This window comes from Bolinopsis microptera, chromosome 2 (genome assembly GCF_026151205.1).
Source record: "Bolinopsis microptera isolate Bmic1 chromosome 2, MBARI_Bmic_1.0, whole genome shotgun sequence".
Classification (NCBI taxonomy): Eukaryota; Metazoa; Ctenophora; class Tentaculata; order Lobata; family Bolinopsidae; genus Bolinopsis; species Bolinopsis microptera.
Window position 1 is genome coordinate 19,403,716 of NC_087073.1, and position 20,046 is coordinate 19,423,761.

Below are 20,046 nucleotides of genomic sequence, written 5' to 3' on the forward strand. Positions count from 1 at the left end.
AATACTGGCAGGAAGATAATCTGTTGTCACAGTATTTATACCCAAATCCAGCACGTGCAAGTTTCAAGTCAGTTGCGCGTGCAAATTGATTTTATCGAGGGGGTTGGTATGGTAACAAGAATCTCGGCTGCTGTGTGAGCATGGTTGGTCTGTTTGACCTGGGAAAGGGAAGGTAGCAACCAGATTCATGTAAACCCACATCTATCAATAAAAATCTTCAAGCTACGCTACTCTGTACTCGCTAAAACACATTAGCCCATAAATTACTTAATTACACGCTTTAGAAATTATCATCACAGGACAACATTACACTTAAAAACTTTGAACATAACACGAGGAAATATGGACAGAACTGAACAAGAACCACATTCGAAGACTGAAAAATCTGGAGGACTCTGCAACCCAGGAATGAACTATTCACTTATCATCGCTCAATTATCATCAATAATCGGTTTGGTATCGACGTTACAAACTTTGATTTTCCGACTTTAAAGCTGAACTCTAAATGCTTAATGAACACACTTGCAGGTACCACCCGTATTCACACGCAGACCTGAGTTTAGTAATTTCCGATACAAGATTGGGGACGGGTTCTATAAACAAACAAACAAACAAATAATATATTATATTATATCGAATATTATTACAATTAAGAACCACAGTGGAAAATGTTGGGATTTTAATTTCGCAGAAAACGATATAAAAATAATCGTACGATTATCGACGATAATCGTCGCGCGCGCGTTAAACGCACGATAATCGTCTAATCTGACGATAATCGTCATATTTGGCGAATAACGCTATTTCGCGACGTTTATTAGGCGATAATGAGCGATATCACGATAATCACACAATAAATCATGGAAATAAAATGTATTTGTTATTTCATGTAACGAAGGAAGTATTTCGGTTATGCTTTAATATGGAAATCAGAAATCGGATTCATATTTACAGTCTACTGGTAATGTTCCGCAAGCTTCGTAATCGTAGTGAACGCAAAACGAATGAAATTGAAAATGTCATGTTTCACAATGAAATTTGATACTTTAATTTATTGTTATCGATAAGATTAGTTACATATATGATATAAGACAGCGGTAGTAAATATGAAATATTTATCATCTATCTAAGTTTGGCACGCAGCGCGCGGGCCGGTATCTTTTGTATAATGTATAATATGTAGTTTCCTAGTGTAATGTTTAACCCGAGAAGTAATTGCCACAGTGAAAAATTAGATTTTATAAAATTATATTATTCATTTTAACTATTGTGTTTAGTGAACAAATTTTAGCGATCATTGAAAACATTTGTCAAATTGAATTTAAATTAATGTCTAAGCGGCGGGCCAGCGCGTTATTTTGAGCCGCGCACCAAAACCGATTTTAATGGACTTAGAATTCATAATACGAATCGAGCGCCTGTAATGTCGTTCGAGACAGATACGCTCTCCTTGGTAACGAGCCAAGTCTATTGTTTACATTTTGTACGTGATAAATCTGATCGGGCCTTGTGATAGGAATTTAGTAGTCGGCAGTCAGAACTTTAATGACGATTATTTAGATACATGAAATTGTGTAATTTGCAATCATAACTGTTTTGACTTTTGAACCACGCAACTAAATTACTCTTGGTAATCAGTAAAAGTAATAACACATTCACAATAGAACTCAAATGGATAATTCGAGACTGGTAATGTTCGCCGGGCTTACTGAGACGAATCAGCTGAAGCCCCTGGGCTCAAATGAGCTCAGGGGGAAATGCTGGCAGTGAGTTATCTTACCAGTTACCTCAATTATGAATATTCAAACATAGCATCAAAAAATTTCATTTTGAACAACACTTTAATAAAAAGATTTTATCCGTTGAGAAACTAATAATCACCAATTCAATCCGATTTTATTGAATCATAATTTCAGACACTTTCGAGCACGGTACCCCGGGCTGAAGGAGACAGCGATCAGGCAGGCCATCGCCAAGTTCTGCTATATCGAGGGTAAGAAATTACATAATGAGTTTGGCTCTAACACACTTGATTAATTTTGTAGTTCAAATTAATGTATGGTAATCTACCAAGTCAATACGTTACATTTGAGCTTGATTCGGTGACTTGAGGAACTGCCCATAAGACAAAATATTGCAGAGAGTGCTGTTACCCCAGCACAATGCCGGGAGGTGCGGCTGCGGATGAAAAAATACGCAGCCGACGAGAAACACCGGCTGAAGAGAAGAAAGCTGGATCAGGAGCCGCAGCAGAGCACCAGCTCAGGGACCCAAACGGATCCCATACACGCTCTGTCTTGTAAGGTAGGGTCTCGTTTCTCAATTACCACCACATATTTGGTATTATACTTATTCTAACTGCCACGTATTTTCCTCATAATTGTGATGACTACATCCACCAACTTCTAATTAGGATTGCGAGACCGCCTCAATGAGGCACCAAGTAGAGTTGCATCAGGCTAAGCTGGCGGAAATGAGGACCGAGCTGCTGCTGCGGGAGTGCAGCTCACCAGTTCAGTCCCAAGTGGCTGAAAGGAGGTAAGACTGATTGATAATATTTCTACATGTTCCAATATTATTTTCTCATCTCTTTTCATACTCATTGGGAAGAATTCACCCGACAGTTAAATCTTGATTTGTAACTTTATTTCAGTACGGCGGTGATATTTACACCACAGCGGGAGTTTGCTAGCTCTTCGGCCCTCCCGACTCTCGAGGTCAGACCGTCACCGAGGTCGAGAGTCGCCTCACAAGCCTCGTACGCCTCAAGGTGAGAAGTCATTATAAGAAACTTTTTGCGTTTTGTTTCTAGATGTTTGAGCAAGTAAGAATGATGATTAACAAGAGCGCAATGCACACTTTCTGCTATCATTAACAACTGATTTTCACTTTCAGTGCGAGCGATTGTTTTGGACCAGAGTCCATTATTGAGAGCCGGGTGAGACAGGCGGCCCAGAAAAGGGCTAGAGATTCAGCCAAGAAAACTTTCAGTTTCAAAGATTTTAGATAGATTTATTGTGTTCTCTGAGAAGATTTATCATCATTTTGCAATTAAACTTTCAACTAAACTTGTAATTAAACTTTCAACTAAACTTGTAATTAAACTTGTAACTAAACTTTTCACTGAACTTGTAACTATGAATCGATGTATAATGTATATTGTATAATGTATCTAATGTGTAATGTATTTAATGTATAGTGTAGGTAATGTAAAAAGTGACAGATAAATACCCAGAACTTGCAGGCAGTTTTCACGCTCATTGATAATCAGAACTGAATTTTACAACATATTAACATTTAATTTCCCTGAACTGCAATGTATTTATCTGTCAAAGCCCCAAACGGTCTATCAGCCTCCACGCGGCTTGGGGTGGGTGGTGTATTGATGTATTTCTGTAATTATCGTACACTAGCGAATGATTCCAAAAAAAGTATTTTCATTTGTCTTCGGAAGTTACTTAACTCTTGTTGCATGAAACCTAGAGGCACAGTAATCAAATTCAAGTAAAATTCATATTTTAGATCGTATCATGAAACAGTGCCCTTGCGTTGTCTGCAATGGTGAGAAAAGAACTGAACGTACCATAAAGGAGCATCTGGTCGAGTATGGACATTCAAAGAAAACTTTGCTGACAGATTTTCTCGAGCATTCGACACCAGATGACAAATTGTTCCACTATGCATTGAGGTAATTTAGCATTAGTAAATCGTCACAGAGATAAGTCAAACAAAGTTTAAAAATAAACTCCATGGCAGTAAGTTGAGCAGATAATTCATCCATTTAACCCAACAGGAAAATGCTGGAGAAGAGTTTCTCACAAGGAACAATCGTCGAAGTGAAAGGTTTACCGGGTAAACCCCTAGTGATTACTTCGATAATCAAGCCTCAGAAAAATATAGCTACACCTGCAGACAGCACGAAGAGGAAACACGCTAAAGTGTTCAAGGATATCGTAGAGAGCCAGGTATCTATCCTAAATAGTGTTATCAGGTTATTTTTAATCTGTAATAATGTGCAGACCAGATTGCTTATTGATCAACCAGAAATGGTGATGGTGGTGAAAATAAATAATGGATGCACTGTTTGCAGGCTGAATCAAGTTGTTCGAAATGTCCCGAACATGAGATCGATATGGTAACGAAACGAATAAGAACAGCTCAGATAAATTCGTTATCAAAAGAAGAACGTCAATACATCAGTGCCTCTACTGGAGTAAAGAGTATAGAACCAATTGACGCTCTTCATGTTGCCATGTTCAAAGCAGAGTGTGAGTGCTTGAGTTTAAATTCTAACTGTTGATATAAAACATAGATATGAATACCGAACTAACATATCATGAGTAAGGCAGATTCTCATATTGATAAACTTTCCAGCGAACACGGGGACATCCAATGTTCGTAACAATCTGCGACCTATGCTGAAGAAATTTGATATCAAATTAGAATCAGAGAAAGAGATAAAAGCAGTTGAAGAGTCTTATACTGTAAGTTCTGATCTTAGTCACATACACTACTTGCTGATCTCGCGATAAATTTAGCACTTAAATCTAATACAGTCTGTCATCACTAAAAATCAGTTAAATTCTCAATTCTCATTGAACATCCTAAGGTGAGTTACATGAGTGCAATGGTGTCTCTGTCGCACAAAGCGGCGGCTCATGACAAGAACGAGACCAAAAGCGGCGATATTCTGGCACGGAGAACACCAGTGGCCTACTGCGATGGCCAAGAATTGCTGACAAAAACACTTGTAACGTTGAAGAATACAGGTGATTAAGTTTTCTCTATTTCTGTTCGTCATAGTATTAACATTAGGATAGAGGCTGTCTTGTTTATGAATTAAGTTTTTATCAGCTGACCAAAATCGGCAATTAATGTTGCAGGACAGTTACAAATCGGGAGCGATAAAAAGATTTACACAAAAATTTTTATCGATGCAGACATAAAGTCGACAAAAGTTGCGATCAATGTCCTAAATCAACCTAATTGCAACAGCTCCTATGCCCACGCTATGTTTGTGTACACAGAGGCTCCTGACCATCAGCGAAACATGGATGTGATTTTCAAGGTATATTTCTTTATAAAATGTAAAATTTGATCTGCCTTTCGTGAAATTATAAACCCAACGTCATATAAGTATAGACCTGATGACACACAAATGTAAGGTTGACACCACAGGTGGTAAATCGGGAGTTAATACAGCTAAAAACACTGTCATTCTGTGGAGCTGATGTTAAGCTGATGTTGTGTGCAGACACCAAAGCACTGTGGGCTGTGTTAGGAATGGGCAGCAACGGGACTTATCCATGCCCAATGTGTGAGATACACAAAGACCTCATGAAAGTTCCACGAGCACAGAGATCAGCTGCCAAACCCCGGACCTTTGCTGGAATCAAGCGAAACTTCGAAGACAACATGAGGTAATGTAGTTTCAAAATTGAAGAACTTAATCCACTCTCTGCTTGCATCGTAAGGAATTGAGTAAACCCTGTTAGGTACTCTGTTATGAAGGACTTGACCCTGAATTTCGTTTTCCAGGATGACCCAGTGTAACCCGAGATCCCAAGCGAAATTCCTGAATGTTGCATCGCGACCTCTCACAGACTGTTTCGGGAATGATAATGATGATCTGATTAACTGGGTCGCTGTTCCGTTCTTGCACATAGTATGTGACACGAATTGAAAAACTGTTGATGTTCATTCCTGTTTCAGTCGTGCTTTATTTATTTGAATTAGCTAATTTTCATCGTGGAAAACAGTCACGAAACCTTAAGCTTTCTCAGACCATCAAAGTGGGGACTGTCCTGTGGACTGAGTACGGTAAATTGTGCGAGGACATTGACTTTGTGCTAGCTTGCAACGTCACGGACGGATTTCTCCCCAACTGTTATAGCAGCACAACTGACTTCGGTGCCATGATCCTCCGCATACAGCAAGGTACTTGATAAATGTCTTGTTCCAAAACAATACGAGGGTTTTCGAGTAACAATTAAAATTAGAAAGTATTTTCGTTAGATGGTTACAATAAACAAATTCTCTTCTTAAGGTAATCGTGTAGCCACGAAATGTAACAGTGGCCCGCTCTCCTCTCAATATGAGAAGTTTCTGAGGGGAATTAATGTAATACCTGAGGCTTATCATGGTGTGTCGCTGACGGGTGTTAGAGCTGGATACCTGCTGAAAAGTGACGACTCCCAATTCTGGAGGGAACAGTTTTACCAAAATGAGTGAGTTGCGTTTAATCAGAACAGTTAATCTCATGAACAAATAACGAATGAGTTGATAAATCTCCTTTGCAATTGAAAAGTTACCACGTGAATGACAGGGTCTGTATTCAGGAATTTGAGACCACAGGACAAGGTGCATTTTCAGCATCGACTCTTAGCCCTCGACAGGATTAAGACCGCCTACAAAGATCTCTTGGTTGTTGGAGGCAAGAGCGGGAAGGCAGAACCTCAGGATATAAAGACTCTGATACAGTCGAGAGATATCTTTTTAGAGGAGTACAGGAAATTTGGACAGTCATCGTCTATCAAGGTATTGTTGTAGCTTGTAGCGAAACTGGCATTCTTCCAACTCCCAAGATAGCCTGCAACAATTTAGGATTCGTGCTTAAGTCTGATATTGGAAAATTCTAGTCTGATTAATTGTAGTAATTCTCCAGCATCGTTTTCTTAACAACCTTTCAATTTAACTAGATCCACATGCTCGAGGATCACTTTGTCGACCAGATCATACTGTGGGGGATGTTATCGGGCTCATTTAACGAGCAAGGAGGAGAGAGCTGTCATTCCCTTTTCAAGCGACATGAACACCTGACTAGTACGAAAATCAGCTAATTTAAGACAGTTTGATCAACTCATTTGGAGACAGAAGTTTAAGTCAACTCGTTATTAGCATTAATCACGTTTAAAGTGTACAAATAATCTCTTTCCCCCTTTCAATTTTCATGCTAGACAGTCACTATACAGTAGAATCTTAACAGCGACAATTTTCAGATCACATTCGCAACGAAGAGGAAAGAGTGACTAAGAAATGTGAAATAGCCACCAGGAAATATCTCCTTAAACTTAAATCACGGCAAAAGTCATGAGCGGACACTATTATGATATTTGAAACACATCTTTCGGAAAACGCTGCCTATTCATTATTCTACTAAAAAGTTTTCGTAAGCAGCGACTGCAACAAGATTCGCGCACGCGCGTTTTTATCGCCGCGCGAAGCTTTTAAAATTTTGATTACGTGTCAAGAGTGTGCGATTAACACAATGCTAGACCTGTACGAAACCTTATTGAAGCTCTTAAAACCGATTAACGTGCAGTTGTCAAGCATAATTCCGAGTTTTCCGGTCAAAAATGGATTCAAAACGACTGAATAGTGAAAATAGTTTCAATGAAACTCGTTTATTCAGCAAACATGGAGAATAACGCTCCTTACAGCTCGATGCATTGTTTTAAGTGACTTTCAGGTATTTGAAACTGAAATGCAAGCAAGTCAGCTTAATTCTGACCCATTGATGAGGCATCAAATATTAAATAATGGTAAAGAGACCGGTTCCTCCCAAAACCTAGTTTTAGAACCTACTTAGATGTCAGACTTGGGTGAACCATGTAGCTGTTAAGATATATCAACTTATTTGATATGTGCACGCATTCTACATGAGTTACTGATCATACTCAAATCACAACCACCATGCTAATAATATATTAATAAGCAAATATCATACTTGGAGTTTTATCCTCGATGGGCGAGCAATAATTGGACGTTTCTCGTCATTCTGACGTTTATCGTACGATAGAGAGGCGAGAAACGATTATCGTGCGAATATCGACGATAATCGTCGGGATGTATAATAATTGCGCGCAGCAGACGATTATCGTCGATTATCGTCAAACTGCACGATTAACGTACGATTATTGTGCGCGACTAAAATCTGCGAAATGGCCCATATTTTCCACTGTGGAACGCGCCTTGCGCGCGCGCAATTTCTGTCGAACTGAACAGTAAAAAGATTTGCTTACTATAGTTTTTACAATTTCGCGCTTTACGAACTCATCATCCGGTGAATTGGCATTTTGGATATTTCATGCTTGCTGTGAATATTTTAACCAAGTTTGGCAACATTTTTATCTTCAATGGTATCATCAGTTGGCCTTAATATATGGCTTTGTATTTGTACGTGTTTAGAATAAATAAGCGACTAAATTTTTAGATAAAGATCAAATCTTATCACGACAAAATAAATAGAAAACAGCTTCTATAATCTTCAGAGGTGTATTGAAAATTTTCATCGCATCATGAAGATTTCAAATCGGAGGGTATTTCTTTCAAAAGTTGTTACGTTACTTTAAACCAGTTAGAGCTAAAATTTCATCTAGATTGGCGCTGATCAAATCTAACTCCTCTTCCATTTTGCCCAAATCATCTCCAACAACGGTATCAGTACTTGTAGTTGAGATCTCACTCATTGTAGAGCTTCGACCATCAGTGTTCAAAAGGCTTGATGACCCAGAAGAAGATGATGTGTCAGACCTCGTCGAGCTAATAGAAGTTGATGTCTCCGAGCTGCTTTCTCCTGTCATCAGATTTGACATGGTGAGGTTCCGTCCATGTTTGATATCTGACAGACGGTCGTTAAAAACCTCTTTTCTTCTTTCTATATCCCGCTTTTTAGTCTCTACACGGGTTAGCAAGGTACCGACGTCCTCGTTCAGAAACTTCAACTTACCGTGGATTGGTAAATCAGCGCTGGCAGTAGAGCGTCTCTTAGCTATCCTACTTTGAGACTTCTTGCGGAGTAATACTTGTTCAAGTAGAGGCATGGAACTGTCAGTATTGGTAGAGTCAGAGTCAGAGCTGACTTGGTAAAGCTTACCCGATATATCTTCAAACAACGTCATCATCTCTTGGCTCAAGCCATTCATATCTGTCTGCAGAAGTTTTAAATCCTTTTGTTCATCTGAAGTCACCTTTTCTTCGGATGGTTTTTGTTCCTCTAAAGTCTCCTCTTTTTCAGATGGTTTTTGTTCTTCTATTTCTAAAGTCTCCTCTTTTTCAGATGATTCACATTCATCAGTTGCCGTCTCATATTCTAAAATACTGAACGAACTTGTCGTGCCACTGACATTAGATTGTGAAGAATAAAGTGAACTCTCATCCTGATCAAGTAACTGTTTTCTATTCACACTATTATCACTGTCGGACAGATCACTACTATCAACAGGTGAAACATAACTTTTCACTGACTCATTCTCCGACAGATCATAGTGAAATGATGGCGTATTATCTAGTGGTAACAACCCAAACAATGATTTGTTATTGTCCACGATTGCCTGGTTCTCATCGACTGCTGAGCTGTCCTGCCAGGATTTATTACCACAATCCAGCTCACAATCTCCAGACAATTTCCACTCTCCATTCTCTAGTTCGGGGACACTCTTTAGGAACCTCATTAGAGTCTCAGTTTCAATGATAGAGTTGTTAAATAGTCGGGTGGCATGTTTACAAAGGCATGCTGTGGAGAGGGCGTCCAGGGTGGAATGTAAGGAATGCACACATGATATGAGGCTTGAGAGTGTGATCTCGGTGATGTATAGCATTCTGAGGGGTGAGGTTTATGTGTAGATTACAGTTTAGATTTAGGGTTATGAGATACTTTATAGGTAATAAGTCAGGTTGCTAAAATCATCATTTGAGGAAATCAACGAACTTGTTTAGACAAACAGGACACTTTTTAAAAATTCTTATTCTTTTTGGAATTACCTCTTTTTAATTACCCTTTTTAAAGTGAAGTCACTAACAATACAGGTAAAACCTTATATGTTTTGTGTATGAACCAAACATATTTGGTTCATACACAAAATATGGTTTCGTATGATAGCCTATTTAACTATAAATTCTGGGCTATGCTGAACTTTAGACCGCCAGACTTTACAGAACTTTAGACCGCCAGTGTATAACGGATGATCCTTAACAGTGACATTTATGTTAATCTTTCACAATGCCGACTGCAATTAACTGAACTTCTATATACTTTATTGTTTTTTAAATAAATGATACAGCGTATTAATGAGAAATAATGTAAGAAATAATGAATCCATAGTTATTCATTATGCAATATTATCAATTTAATGAATTTTCAGCTAAATAACAATAAGTAAAATGCCGCAGTTTTAGTCTGGATCCTGAATTACATCTTGTATCAATTTAAAAACAAGCAAAAATTAATTTTAAGAGGAATCGGCAACTTACTTCATCAATAACGAGTTTTCAGCATTAATAGCACTATAGGCTCTAGTATAACTTTTGGTCAGACTCCACAAAAAAGGAAAAATTCGTTCTTACAGGGTTACTAAATCACGAGATAAGAACTGATTTCTAAATATAAACTAAATCTGATAAGAACTAAATCATAAGATAAGAAATGATTTCCATTTAAAGTCTGAATTTTCATTAGCCGATAAAGGGAGTTATCAACATAAAGGAAGAATAACCCAACAATTAAATTAGCCGTCTACACTTTAATAGCACAATTTTAAAAGGAAATTTGATAATAATACAATTTTACGCAAAACAGTCACTAAAACAGTCGCTAAACAATCGCTAAACAGTCACTAAACAGTCACTAAACAGTCACTAAAACTTGTAAAACTTTCAAACTGATAGTTCATGTTCGGCCAAAATTATTGAGTTTGAGAAATCAATGCACTAAAAGTAATCAAACGTAAACCGAATAAATTTTGTAACAAATACCGAACAACCGAATCACCGATTGCTGGCCTGTCTTGAATCAAACTGGTGCCTGTCGTACGTCAGTAATACCTTGTTCTCCTCCTCCGGTGTGTGCCATAGTCCCTCATTAGAGGAGTTAAGGCCCTGTTCTCCCGAGGAGCTAGGGAAGCTCTCAAAGCTCTGCTGGTGGTGGTATTGGCTCTGAAGCAGTGTCAGCTCCTGCTCCAAATCAGGTACACTCTGTGAGTCTATGTTATAGAGACTGTAGTCTGGGGCAGGTGCTAATTCTTTATAGTCCCACGACCGGGATGGGCCTAGTCGCTTGTGTTTCCCACTGGGTAATTCACTTTTTTTCTGCCTTATAGTTTCATGTAATTGTTTAGTTTCTGGTGCATTGCGGCATTTGTGAGCAACGCCAGGTTTATGTACTGTGCTAGGTTTCTGCGCCACTATCCGCTGTCTTTGGTCCGTTTTAGCAGTAGCTTTCTGCAATGCACCAGGTTTCTGCAATGCACCAGGTTTATGCACCGTGCTTCCGTAAGCTCGGTGCGGCTGAGCCAAGTTGGTGGGTGGGGGTGGCTTCTTGCTCAGATGCTTCTTGCAGCATTTGAAACAGGACATGAGGATAGAGGCGATGACGACGACAAAGAAGAGTCCCGCAACTGCAAGGATGATACCCAAGTAGTTGGTAGTTTCACCCGACATGTCATCTCCTTCCTGGGTAGGGGAGGTGTTGGTTACATTTTATGTTAGAACATTTTATGTTAGAACATATGAATTTCGTGCTCTATTCGAGTATTTGAGGCTCAAATAGAACGTTGAATCTATCTGAAGTTTAAAACGGTACGTGTAAAGAAGTATTCGAAGTATTTTGGATTAAAAATGAAAACTCGGCAATTGTCTACAAATGTTAAAGTGAAGTACCTGGATGTTATGCCAGTTAATGTACAGTTTTATTGCCACATTAATGGAATTTGGATGGCTAAATTATCGATAACTTAATAATAATATTTCAATATTGCCAATACAAGAGATATTTCCGTACAGGATAAAGAATATAAAATAGAAGCATAATTATCTTTAATATTGTACGACAAATTTCTCCAGTTATTGCTTTAATCTAATATGGTATTGATACAAAGTACAGTATATAATAGTATCTAAGCATGTAAGTATATTTCAGTCACATACACGATATAATATAGCCTAAAACGTTTCTGATTCTCTAGACATCTCTACATTTCCGCCCCTTATGGTGCAAGTTACCCCAGCTCTAGGTCTCCACACTAACATTACGTGTAACAGCCTGCACAGAGCGAGTTTAAGAGCAGAAGTCCTTTTATTTATGACAGGAAACAGCAGGACGATTATCAGGTGTAATAACGGTCTGGACTACACGCCTCGCTGCATATTAGCTCTGCTGGATGGCAAATAAAGGTTTAAACTCAGGGTCACGTGACCTCGTTAGTAGCAGGAGATGGACTGTAGTACTGCAGCTCTAGCAGGCAAAGTGCAGGTGTAACCTGTATATTTAGCACACGGAAAGTTAATATAGTACAGCTAAAGTTGTGAGTCTCGGATGTAAGAGCAGTGGTATGATCCAGTTCTATAGGTGATATATCGATTAAAACGTTTACAACCTGAGATAATTTTAATGTAATAATTATAATGTAACTTGTGTTCTCTTAGTATTGAATAGTTAGGTCAATAAATGGACACAGTTGTTGAATTCTGATAAGTGATAAAACGGTAAAAGAATTTATAAAATTAAATCAGCTAAAGCGAAATTACTAAACTCTTAAACAAAATACCAATAACATTTGTCTCGCGAAATTTAAGAAAGAGCTCCAACAATCAAAACAAAAGCTGGGCTGTTTAGCAGACTTCAGATTTAGAACAAAAATTAAAATCCAAATTTCCGTAGTGACAAGGTAAGAACGGAGGATGCAATGGTTGATTAGCAAATCCGATTATCATGACAAAACACTCCACTCAATTACAGGATCATTCAATGTTCATCATACTTCACTTGTACTTGCCACTTGGTTATCATCTGCCTTAACTATCATTTCCAAATACTGTGGTAAGAGTTTTAAAAAATTGAACAAGTTTTAGGATAAAAGCATAAAAAGATAGTATCAGCGTAAAATTACGTGTTCTCGATAGGCATAATTATGGAAATTTGAAGGCAACTGTATGTTAATTACCTCACTTAAAGATTACATATTTTCATATGGTAAGTTCAGAAATTAGAGCTTAACATCTACCTATTATCAGCTTCTAACTGGAAATACATTTTATTTAATTATCACATATTATTACTGAAGTTAAGTTACAACACTTATAATTATTTCAAGCCTATCACACTATTGAATAAAGTAAACCTGTCTGGATGTGCCAATAGCGCAGCATAAAAATATCATCATCGTCACTCAATATCATCAATCTTCAGCCTTTACTCAGTCATACGCAGCAGTGCCTCGTTCTCAATATTATACTCAACAGTACGCAACTGCTTTGAACTATGACCATCTTTTCTTGTCAACCCTTATCAGTTTCAACTTATCAGATATCTCATCATATCAATATCATATATTTTATATTTTATATAATCTGCAAGAAATAAAATACACTTCCTACGAAAGAATTTGATCAGCTCAAGGATTCTCCTCAATGGCACTGGCCAGGGAGGCCATACTCTCCACACTGTAATAAAAGCTGTGTCGTTTCAGGACCTGATCACTGCCACTGTCTAGTTCAAGGGGAGGAACTGGTGATCGCTCTCGGCCGTGCACGGCTGAGCTTGTAATTTTTGGGTATTTTCGTCCATTTATAGGTATTGATTTGGCTGGATTTTTACCGTGCCCTGAAACAGCCTTGTTTTTATGGAGCTGATTACAATAGTTTTCTTTGCTCGAGGATGGAGCAGGTGTATATTTAGCGGCTCCGTTAGGAAGCTGCGCCTCAACGTTGCCCGCTGCAAGTGCTTTTTCTTGCTCAGTTCGTAATGAAAGTGCTTTCCTGCGTCTCTTCATGATACACTTGTAACATGACATACAGATTGAGAAGAGCACTGTGGTGGAAAAGAGACCAACCACCGTGAAGATAATTCCCATGTACTTACTCATCCTGCCCTGTAAAGATAAGATAATATAAATTTATTATATAAGCTTTAAATTCGTTTAAAAAATGGGTCATGTCAAGATGAACTAAATCCAACAAAGCAACAAATGAAAGTGCGATTGTAGCCGTTCCAAATCAGCTTTTGCGAGGGTTTAAGTAAAGATTAACATCGGAAATAGAGTTTGAAACTTGAGTAAGCAAGGTAAAGAGTAAGGTTGTGTATTCAGAACTATTATCTATCATAACAGAGCAAGTAAAATAAATGATAATTGCAGTTTTAGTCTGTAAATTTCATATAATTGTGAACAAAAATCATTTGCCAACAGACATTTCACTAGACAGTGGACAAACTCCTAAATATCATTATCAAGCAGAATTTAATCATTGTTTTTATGCAACGATCACCATGAATATAGAACTAAACGGAATTTCCATTCATTTACACAACGTTTATGTACAAACTGTACCTCTTTATAAATCTAACTCTTGCATTTACATGAACACCAATCTCGTAAGAAAATGATAATCATTAATCACGAATTCAGATCTTCAAAGATTAGAAAATTCTGCCATTTTCCCCCACGATTCACCGACCTCCACCTTAACTTTCAAGGGAACGGAAAGGTGGATTTCACTCGTAAACTCGGACGACTCTAACATTTGATAAATGACACGTGCAAACTGATCCACGTTCTCGTGATAAACTTCATAAAGTAGCTCGTCATGAATCTGGATGAGAAGTTGAGCATTTACTTGATTGTTAGATTTGAGATAGTCAGAGAGTTTCAGCATTGAGACCTTGCAGATGTCAGCTGCAGAACCTTGGATGACAAAGTTCACCGCTTGTCTTTCAATAGACTTTCTCAGGGCAAAATTGCTTTGGTTGATATCTGGAAAATGTCTTAAACGATTCAGAATTGTCCGCAGTTTTTTGGTACCTCTGGCCCTTTTGATGACAGCGTTTGTGAACTTGGATATGTTCTGAAACTTTGCAAGAAAACTGCTCATCAACATCTTAGCCTCTGATAGTGAAACTTTTAGTATTTGGGATAGCTTAGGAATTCCGACACCATAGATAATAGCATAACAAACACGCTTAGTTTTGTTCCTCTCAACATTAGAGACACTCTCCGATGGAATACTCTTCCAGGAGGCAGTTAGAGTAGTGAAAATGTCGTCGGAACTTTTAAACATCTCAATTAGTTCCTGGTCTTTAGCAAAATGGGCAAGAATTCTCATCTCGATAGAACAGAAATCCACTGCGACAAACTGGCATCCCAGGGAGGGTACGATAATTTCTCTTACAGAATGACTGCTCTGTTCATCGTCCACATTGTTTTCAATAACGTCTTTAGGAAATGCCTGAACGTTAGGGTTGAAAGCAGCCAAACGGCCTGTAGCTGCGGATGTTTGGTCCCAAGAGGGGTACAGTTTTCCAAACTTCATGTACTGATGCAACCCATCCACATACGTTGATTTCAATTTACTTATCCTGCGATGAGCCAGAATGATTCGAGGAAGAGGATGAAGTTCTGTTAGTTTTAACAAACATGCCTCAGATGTGCTCTTTTCCCGTTTAGCTGCTGTCCGAGACATGTTATCTGGTATTTTCTCGTCTAATTTCAGCTCTTCGTAAAGAATTTGTCTTAACTGTACAGGGCTGGTTAACAACACATGTCGACCTAGTACGGATGATGCCTCCTGTTCTATAACTGACAATCGTTTTGTCAGATAGATGCTCAACAGGTGAAGCTCTTTTTTGTCGATACAAATACCAGTTTGGCCCATTTGGCATATTGTCCCAAGAAGAGGACATTCCAAGTATTGGAACAGGTTTAATAGCCTTTCCTCGGTGAGATGACTGTAAACTGCTTGTTTTATATCTAAAATCAAAGCGAGAGAGGAATGAAGTTGGAAGGAAAAGTTGTTATGTGAAGCCACATTTGCAGTAGCTAAGTTATACCTCGAATGAAGATCGGACAATTTCTGTGGTACATCATCAGATGTTAGGAGCCAAGACGCTATCTTCAGGTCTATCATATTCTTAACAACTTCGCCGTTCATTAGAGGCTTGATCAGGATATTGCATACAATGTAAAGTTGATATGCATTGAACGAAATTTTGAGGATATCAGATGACAAAACTATGTGCAGAAATTCCACAACGGAGTCATCATTATCACCCAAGGCAGAAACCGGGACATACAGACCCATGGCCATGTGATCATTCAATTGATCTACCTTAAACAGAAAGCATATTCCGGACACAGTTATTTTTTCAAAAGTTTGTCTGGAGGATCCTATACCTAGATGCGAAGTGTTATCTGAATAGGAAAGAGCAACAGCTACCTCCTCACATTTCAGCAACACAGACCGGACAGCCCATCTTTCAGATGAAGTTAAACTTTGAAAATCTTTAAAAGGTTCTTGAATAGAGGAGGATTTTGGTAAACATTTTGACTTGAGAGTTTCCAAAATTTTTATCGGGTTACTCATTCCATCTTCTGGTTTTGTGATCACCGGAGAATCTTGTTGCGGAATATTTTTACAGTCCAATGTTCTGTTGAAAGCTTCCTTCAGAGACTTTGAAAATGTACCCTTTTGACTAGTAGCACTATCAAAGTTTCCTGACTTGTTTCCACTTATTGTGTAATGTGTGTTAGCTGAGGTTGACGGTGAAGATTCGAATGGTGTGTTACTTTCAAATAGATTAGTGTCAAACATATCAGCGACCAAAGAATTGTTTTTCTGGCAGGTACCAGCTGAGGAATCCAAATTGTTGGAAAATAATGGGATGCTGAGTTTATTCCGATTTTGACTGTTGAACTGAGTAGATAGCATAACATGCCCTGGTGAGGACAGAGCAGGTGAAGATTGCAATGAAGTCGACCTGTTTGAAAATGACCTGATTAGTTTCTGCTTTCCCCAATTTGCACTAAAGAGACGAGGAGTATTTCCAACTGATTGTGAACTTGGTGTTTCAAGTCCAGAACGTAACATATGTACTAGGTTGGTCCGTTTTCGTTGTTGATAGACATTAGACCAGTTTTGTGGGAGGCGAAAGTTTTTATATTTTTCACGCAGTCTTTGGTAAACATGCTCATTGAAGTCTTTGTGCTGCGTACAGTTACGCTCCATGACTATATTAAATGTTGATCAGTTTTGAGACTCAATACCAAATGTGAGCAACAGTAAAAAGAATTGAATCCTTGCCTCTTTACAAAATTATAAGGGGGCCAAATCATCGTTTGAATGTGGGATAATTTTGAAAAACTTAACGTATGGTGCTGGGTTTCTCATGGAAGGACAAGGTCAGCAATATAACTTTGTATGGTAGCCTTTGGACTACTCAAAACATTTGAATATTCGTGGTGCTACTCGACATTAGGTATAGTAGACTAGTGATATTAATTATCGAAAATACCGAGCCTGTGTCATTAATTCGCATAGTGCCTGTACCAACCGTGCGGCCAGATTGCAGGATAAAATTTACGGTTTAGTGATTTAAATATTACCGGAACACGGAAGAGAACAATTCTAGCAGCAAAATAATCGGGTAATCCGTAATATATAAGTATAGTAAGGATTTAACAAGGATGGTTAATATGTTGGCAGGGTTATGGACTTATAGTTCAATCATAACTCAAAACAATAATGCCACTATATCATATATATGGGATGTTTTCGTTACCTGGGGACCTCAGGCTATAATGTTCATAAACATAATAGAGATTTGGCGGAATGACAGGCTGAGCGCGGCCCAGTAATGCTTTCGTCGTTCAATATATACCATAACACGAAATTAAAACATCATTTAAACATATGTGATTGTGAAATTATTTTAGTTAATCTAGAAAACTATAACAAAAAAGTAATACGTGTAAGAAAGATATGATTTCTAAGGATATTTCTAATAATTCACATTTTTGGAATGTTACAAATGAAGTATTAGGGAGAATTGAATGTTGAAGGACCTAGCTATGTTAGTAATAAAGAGAAGCATAACGATTATCTTTATTATCCTCAATTTGACAACGCTGGCAGAGCAGCGAATACGTGGGGACCTTATTGAAGCTTTTAAAGTAACTAGTGGTTTGACTGAATATGGATCGGGTTTGTTCAGAATGAGCAGATCTGGTCTTAATCTAGTTTCAACCAATAGGTGGTTGTAAGAGTGTAACTAAAGTTAAGAATCTCCAGTCTTCTTTTCTTCCGGAGCGAATCATTCCTTACTGGAACAAACTCCCTTCAGATGTCAAGAACTGCTCGACAGTTTTAAGCTTTAAAGTTAGATTGAAAGGATTTAAGAAAGAAATGATTTCTAAAAACAGTGTAAATGATTTTTATTTTTGGAATGTTTCGAATGAAGTTTTAGGGAAAATTGAAGGAGACACATAATGAATATCTTTGGTTTCATCCTTTTGTGGCAAAGAAACGTTTTATAAATCTTTATTCCACTGGGAAGTTTTAATTAATTGTTTATATATAATGCATTAGATTTTATTAATTAATAAAATTGAATTCAATAAATTATTAATGTTGATGGAAGAATATATTTATTTAAATTATTTTTCTATTTAGTGCAATGATATTTTTTAGACACTTGTGATGATGTAATGTCATAGTCTTTACTTACTTACTTACTTACTTACTTACCCTTTTGTGGCAAAAAAGCGATTTATAAATCTTAATTCCGCTGGGAAGTATGAATAGGTTTATCTGTTGGGGATGCTTTTTGAATTTATTTGAAATTTTAAAATAAAGTTGTAGTTAATCATTTATTAATTTTGGTGGTAAGATATTTATATTTTTCCATATAGTGTTTGTAGACATGTGCAATGTGTAATGCAATGTTATGTCATAATTTTTACTTTACTTTACGCTATATATAGTGAAACTATTTTTATAGTTTCACCGCCGAGTCGGTGGGCGCGGCAACCACGATTTTTGTTAGATTGGCAAGCTGCGAAGAATTAGTGAAACAAATTTTAGTGAAACAAATTTAATTGACATCTTCAATTGATATTTAACCCTTAACTGGGTACCCAGGATATAATCTTTATAAACAAAATGGAGATTTGGCGGAATGACAGGCTTTAACGGGTGCCCAGGAAACCTTACTGGCTGGAGCCTAACTTTGAAAGTAAAAGAGATAGCGTCTTCCGGTTTTTTGCAAAATGTTCGTTTCGCAAAAATAACGTTTCCCCCCAGGGGGGAAATTGAAAACAACGTAGATTTTGAATTATCGCGAAAAGTCATATTTTAGGCCTTATAAAACTGCGTAGCTTTAACTTTGCAGATTGTTGTTCTGATCTGATTGGCTGAATCGTATCACGTGGTACGCGGTACAATTGCATTCTTGGAATATTTGAAGCGTGCAAATGCAATGAACTAGTGAGCGCGCGCGGAGTTCAACATGCTGTGAAAAGGCGAACACCCTGTAGTAATATCGCTAGCCAGTAAGGATTGCTGGGTATGAGATAGCCAAGAAGCTGCAAAGGGGGGGGGGGTTGATGGCGGGTTATGCTTTGTCAAAGTGGATGCTTTTTAAAATGAAACCGAAAGTCTTTAAACTGTGCGTTGTGTTGGTTTTATGTATAAGTATCGATTCGCATGACTTGTGACGAAATACCCAATTAGAGTTAGTACAAGCCAAACACAAGGATATCTCGTGAACAGATCATATGCACCTGTTGCAGCCAATCGCAGACCTTGGTCGCTATAATTGAGCTCTTAAGTGACATTAAGTGACCGTTGAGCCACACTTCTTGACAAATTTTGTTTAGAATAACGACCCAATCATAAGGTAAAAAGTATAGGCTGTATTTTAAGGGCTAATATCAGTCCATCTAAGTCGTAAGTTTGGAGGAATAATACGGCTAATTTTGCGATTCTTTAAAGTCTTGAACCAAAATACCCTGCTGCGCCGTCAACTGGGCCTGAGATAGCCAAGAAGCTGCAAAGGTGTAAGGGGGGGGGGTTGATGGCGAGTTATGCTTTGTCAAAGTGGATGCTTTTTAAAATGAAACCGAAAGTCTTTAAACTGCGCATTGTGTTGGTTTTATGTATAAGTATCGATTCGCATGACTTGTGACGAAATACCCAATTAGAGTTAGTACAAGCCAAACACAAGGATATCTCGTGAACAGATCATATGTACCTGTTGCAGCCGGTCGCAGACCTTGGTCGCTA

The 20,046-nt window shown here is 38.0% G+C and overlaps 4 protein-coding genes across 17 annotated transcripts in view; 2 read left to right on the forward strand and 2 right to left on the reverse strand.

Moving 5' to 3' along the window:
* The window catches only part of LOC134811857 (glutactin-like), a 93,382-nt gene that overhangs the window by 64,405 nt on the left and 8,931 nt on the right, over window positions 1-20,046 (forward strand). The window lies entirely within an intron of this gene.
* LOC134811673 (uncharacterized) lies at window positions 4,890-7,127 on the forward strand. The gene is made up of 8 exons (XM_063818700.1): window positions 4,890-5,068; window positions 5,179-5,420; window positions 5,539-5,665; window positions 5,784-5,937; window positions 6,047-6,227; window positions 6,339-6,537; window positions 6,699-6,822; window positions 6,999-7,127. The coding sequence occupies exons 1-8, from the start codon at window positions 5,012-5,014 to the stop codon at window positions 7,091-7,093; spliced, it is 1,179 nt and encodes a 392-aa protein (XP_063674770.1). The 5' UTR covers window positions 4,890-5,011; the 3' UTR covers window positions 7,094-7,127.
* LOC134811871 (uncharacterized) overlaps window positions 10,677-20,046 on the reverse strand; it is a 65,557-nt gene continuing 56,187 nt past the window's right edge. The window contains exon 2 of the mRNA XM_063818982.1: window positions 10,677-11,444. Coding sequence (XP_063675052.1) covers window positions 10,765-11,436 — 672 coding nt within the window. The 5' untranslated portion in view covers window positions 11,437-11,444 and the 3' untranslated portion in view covers window positions 10,677-10,764. The remainder of the gene's footprint in view (window positions 11,445-20,046) is intronic.
* Window positions 14,404-15,804, reverse strand: LOC134826881 (DNA polymerase nu-like). Its single transcript, XM_063839383.1, has one exon. The coding sequence runs from the start codon at window positions 15,640-15,642 to the stop codon at window positions 14,404-14,406; it is 1,239 nt and encodes a 412-aa protein (XP_063695453.1). The 5' UTR covers window positions 15,643-15,804.